The following is a 5,345-nucleotide window of genomic DNA, read 5'->3' as shown; positions in this document are numbered from 1 at the left end:
CTTCTTTGCATGTACTGCACAATTCATTTAACAGCAGAAGACAGATTTTTGTTGTTCTTACTTAACTGCTTTATTTTTAAATTATTAATACCCAGTTTTAAATGATCTCTTAAATTCTTCAAAGCATGACAATATAAAATAATAAAGATAAATAATTAATATATGTCAATATTTATATATAAAAAAGAAAAGAAGTCCTTACTGGTGTACTCTTTCAACAGAATATAGGCATAAGCTCGCTGGCAGAGCCATTCAGCATTATCTGCTTTCTCTCCAATTGCTTCATTTAGTTCCTATAATTCAAGAAAGACACATTAATCCTCATGAGAAAGTACTCAGACAAACAAAGCTACATTTATTCTACAAAAATCTGAATGATAGCACGATAATGGTGTGCTGAATGATGAATCACAGATATGCAAAGTTTGTAAAATGACACTTATCTGTCACCTTAAAACACTTCTAAAAACATATATTGCAAGTCAAATCTACTAAATCTATTCCATATTTGCTTGACTAAATTCTAATAGGTTTAGTTTGAAGGGCACCTATTATGGCCCTTTTGACAAGATGTAATATGTCTCTGCTGTCCCCAAAATGCCAAGATCATTTATTATACCATGATGAAAATGCTAAATTAATTCATTTTCAATAAAAAAAATCTATATATCCATTAGATTAGGCATCCCCTCACTGAAGTCCAAGACATATCTACCCAAACAGTGGTGTAAAGATTACTGAAAATCATATTCAATGTAAAGGTTACCATTACCTGCCAAAATATTGAGTCAAATAATTATGATCAAAAATTAACAAGTATGAGTAAAAAGTAGCTCCTCTAGAATTATCTTACAACCTGGCTGGAGATTTTTACAGCAATCGGCATTCAGCATTTTGGTGCAGTACCACCACCTTCAGCTCCAGAATGTAAATCAGAGAATAGGCTTACAGACTAAAGTAATAGATATAAATAAAGTATGCATGGCTTAAACACATCACGCCTGAATGTGCACTTCAATGTGCGTGACAGTGCATGCATGACATTGTGCTACAGGCTGCAGTGAGGACTATTTGCATTTTAAAGCACCCCACGGGACCTTTAAATACAACCAGAGATGCTAATTTGCTAATAGTAATCAACGAAACACTGTTGCTCCAGTAAACGACATCAAATGTAAAAAAAATAAAATAAAAAAAAATGTACTTTACTCATTACTTGTAATGCACTCTGCCCAATATTGGTAATCAGTTAAACTGCTCAAATAGTTATATTAAACACTTTTCTTTCAAGCTATTTTTAACAGTTGCTATGCGAGGAATTATTCTGCTAGACATCAGTCATAATTATGTTTAGAGAGAGCAAACATCAGTATCGTCAAAGCTGTCACGAAATGTTTTACCAGAACAAGACAAAACAAATAAATAAAATGAATATTTGTAAAACAATAATAAAAAAAATAGTAAAACTATACAAATATTATTTTTTCATTTAATTAATTATATTTGTGAAATAAGAAAGAGATGAAGTTTTAGACAGTGGAAAATTTGAAGTTTTGTTAGTGTTGTTAATGCAGTTTGTGGGAAACTGATGTTGACTTATTAGTTTTATTATTGTTCACTTATTATAATTATAGTTTATGAAAAGAAAATCAGAATCAGGAAAAAACTATCGGACAAAAAATTGCAATCGGCGCATCTCTAATTCATAGAGCTCTGTGAACTTGTTTGTCACAGAGTGAGTCCGCAAGAGTTTTCTGACCACTGGCAGTTGAGAATTTACAATAAGCTGCACAGCCGTGCAGAGCAGGGTTGTTGCCAGTCACAGCCTACAAAAGCACTGTCAAAATTTGTGTTAGTATTTACTTGGTAAATCCATGATATGAAATTGTATTCCAGAGATGTACAGCAACACCACATACCCAATAGCGAAAGAAGAAATCCCATTTATGATATTTAGGCTATTACTATTAAATAAGTATAACACAAGTATAACAGCATGGATACCAACCCTACCTATCACAATGACATCAGATGTGCAGAAATGATAGCCCAGACATTAGGGTGGTTAAATGATGACGGAACTTCTACTCATGAATGGTCCTTTGAATATTTTTGAGCACTAAACTAAACACTATTTGTGCATATGAAAATAAGTCCATATATTCTTAGGACGGTTTATAGTTGTTGTTTTTTTATTTTATTTTTTTTATCTAAAACTATGCTTCTTGATTTGACTTTTCCATGATTTTCTCATGCTTTGATTTTCCATGTTATGTCACAATTACATTGTGTTGTTTAAGGAGAAAAAAATTAACTAGTACTATTAAACGACTGAGTAAAGAAAAGCAACTCAATTTTAGTAATTTGAGTATTTGCATTTTTCAGCAGTACATCAACTCTGTGACCACCCCAAAAAAAAGTAAACAAAATGAAGTTCCACATTGGGTCTCACATAATCATGTCTCTTTATGGTTAGAAATGTTTGGCTGGTAATGTACATTTACATCGCTGCAAATTATTACTAAGAGTCATATAAAGTACCTCAATAAAACAACTAGGCTAACAGAATTATATACATTTAAGTTAAAAAAAAATGTACCTCAAGGGCCCTCCTAGGATCCTCATCTATGAAACTATCAGAGTAACGCCTACAAAAAAAATCACATTTAATAACTTATGGCACATACATTTTATATATATTTACACACTTGCACGCACACATAAAGATAGATCGATACATAGATACCTACATAACGTTACAAGCATACATAGGCCTACATACATACATAAAACTTTACATTCAACGTTTATCAAAATTTCGCACCCGCAAGTTGCCATGGGTCCACTCTCCGTCCTTTTCGTCTGAAACCACAGAAAGTTCTAGAGGGAACAGCGGCGTTAAAGGAAGTAAATAATTGGGCCTGTCAACCCCACACTACTTCCTTGCTCTTCTTCTTGTAATTTTTAGGGTGGTTAGCAACCAGATTTTTGGAGCATTACCGCCACCATTTGGATTGGAGTGTGGATCAGGAGTTAACCATGCCATGAATTTGTTATAGTGAAGAAAAAAAAATTCTTCTACATCTTATACATATTTTCCAATAAATAACTACTCTACTAACCACTAGATTCAGTGACTTAACCCTGTGCCTTTCAAAAAGTTTTATAGATAGCTAAAACAAACATTCCCTGTGCTCAACTTTAAGATGCTTTACATGTTAGGTTAAATTTTTTTTCCATGTAACTGTGATTAGTCTGATTCATTCTATGTGATATATTGGGGAGTGCATAAATACATGTTCTGTAGTCTCTTGGCAGTTATTACATTCACACATGCCATTTGCATGTTTATTAATCTTATGTAATGGACTGTTGAGGGCTATGTGATTGCAGTAAATCTCTTTCTTGTGAACCTGTCTTTTTCCTGTTTGCTTTTTCTTTTTTCCCTACTTCTTTTGACTTTATCCTATATGTTGTAATATTGACGTCCTGTGCTCCCATTATTCCATGCAGTATATGTTGCCATTTTCCCAGTACTTTAGTTTTAACCATACTTTTGATTTACGACTTGCTGTGCTGCTTGTTTTGCCAACTTGTCTGCCAACTCATTCACACTCACACCTACACTACCAGTCAAAAGTTTGAGGTCAGCTTTAGTAATGTTTTTGACTTCCAAAAAGCCTTTGACACGGTTAGTCATAATTTTATTTTTAGGCTATTACATTTTTTTTTAAATTTAACAACTATTTTATTAATGCAGAAAAACTTTGTATGTAAAAGGAAATAGTTGTATTCAACTTACATCTGGAACAATACCCACATTTTTATACATAGAGGAATAAGATGGCTGATTCCCCCTTTCTTTTTTTTATTAGTGACTCAGATTTTATGTTTAATGGTTAAACAAAACAAAGTATATAAAGGCATTACACTCCATGATAAGGAGATTAAAATCTTACAATATGCAGATGATCCCACTCTGTTTTAAAGGAACATGCAGAGGTGCCTAAAGCATTTAAAATCATTAAAAGTTTCTCTCACATATCTGGTGTGTATCTTAATATTTCAAAACAAGAGATAATATCTTTAAAAATTAATTAATTAAAAAGAAATATGTAAAATAAAAAATATATTTTAACTCAAATACTTAATATTAACCCAATTACAGACATTAAAAAAAAGTTCTTGATTAGATAGAGACTTGTCCCTTACTGGTCTGGTGCTGTTATCAAAAGCAAAGGGGCTTTCTAGATGCTCTTATATTTTCTCTGTTATGGATTTTCCTAAGTTATGTACATGTACTAGCTTGGATAAATTATTATGTAATTTTACATGGAAAAGCAAACCACATACAATCAAAAAAGATATTCTAAGAAACTTTATTTTTAATAAAATTGGAGGTATTGCTTTTCTGTTAAAATGCCCCTTCTAACTTGGTAAATTACCCATAAATTAGAACAATTCATAAACAGGTCTAATTATCATGGTTATTAATGTACAAACACAATTTTTCTCCTCACCATTGCTTTATTTGGAACAACCAAAGTATTGTTTACAAAAACAAATCTTAACTTTTCGAGTACTTTTCGTTTTTAAATTATATTTTTGATTAGTCAATTATTAGATGACAATGGTAAGCTATATTCATTTTCTGAGTTTACTAAAAAGCTACATTTTGAGCCCTCAGTAAAAGAATACAACACAGTAATTAATGCCAAGCTTTTAATTTGGATCCTACATATAGACCAAACAACCCAATCTTAATAGAAGGGCTATCAATAACAATTCCAGCTTCTTCTTTTTAATGACTGGCCACATATAAAATAAATCGGATGTTACTTGGACAAACTAAAATAAATTACATATAAAACATGACATAGATGCTATCCTTGTAATAGTTTACATAGTAAATATATGCTAGAAATTGAAAACAAATGTAAATTTTGTCACTTGGAAGAAACCATTGTTTATGTTTTTTTTGTGAATGTACTTGTGTGAAACTATTTTGGACGGAACTATGTATCTATCTCTCAGAAAAGACAACGGTTGATATTTGTTTAAATACTTTTGACATAATTTTCTTTTATTACAACTCTAAATCTTGCATTCAGTACAACTGACTTGTTTAATTGACTACAAGTCATATATTTTGTTTTTAAAGGGCATAAAAAACAAAAAGTCTTTTAACAGTCAAAAATGGCTTTCAATGTAAAACCTTATATAATTTTCCTCTGGTCTCTGTTATATTATTTTTATTTGCTTTAATTTATATGTTGTATTTTTTTCTTCTTTCTCCCTTTAAAATGTATTATGCAGATTGTAACAACCTCTCTGTTTTTTTCTAA

The 5,345-nt window shown here is 31.3% G+C and overlaps 1 protein-coding gene across 1 annotated transcript in view; it reads right to left on the bottom strand.

The window, feature by feature from the left end:
• The window catches only part of sugt1 (SGT1 homolog, MIS12 kinetochore complex assembly cochaperone), a 24,955-nt gene extending 22,003 nt beyond the window's left edge, over positions 1-2,952 (bottom strand). Inside the window, exons 1-3 of the mRNA XM_056459011.1 lie at positions 2,825-2,952; positions 2,600-2,648; positions 203-293 (exon numbers count right to left, since the gene is read on the bottom strand). Coding sequence (XP_056314986.1) covers positions 203-293; positions 2,600-2,648; positions 2,825-2,838 — 154 coding nt within the window. The 5' untranslated portion in view covers positions 2,839-2,952. The remainder of the gene's footprint in view (positions 1-202; positions 294-2,599; positions 2,649-2,824) is intronic.
• Between the last annotated feature and the right edge of the window lie 2,393 nt (positions 2,953-5,345).

The sequence above is a fragment of the Danio aesculapii genome, chromosome 1 (genome assembly GCF_903798145.1).
Source record: "Danio aesculapii chromosome 1, fDanAes4.1, whole genome shotgun sequence".
Taxonomy (NCBI): Eukaryota; Metazoa; Chordata; class Actinopteri; order Cypriniformes; family Danionidae; genus Danio; species Danio aesculapii.
Note: the sequence above shows the minus strand (reverse complement) of the source record. Positions and strands in the feature narration are given on the sequence as shown.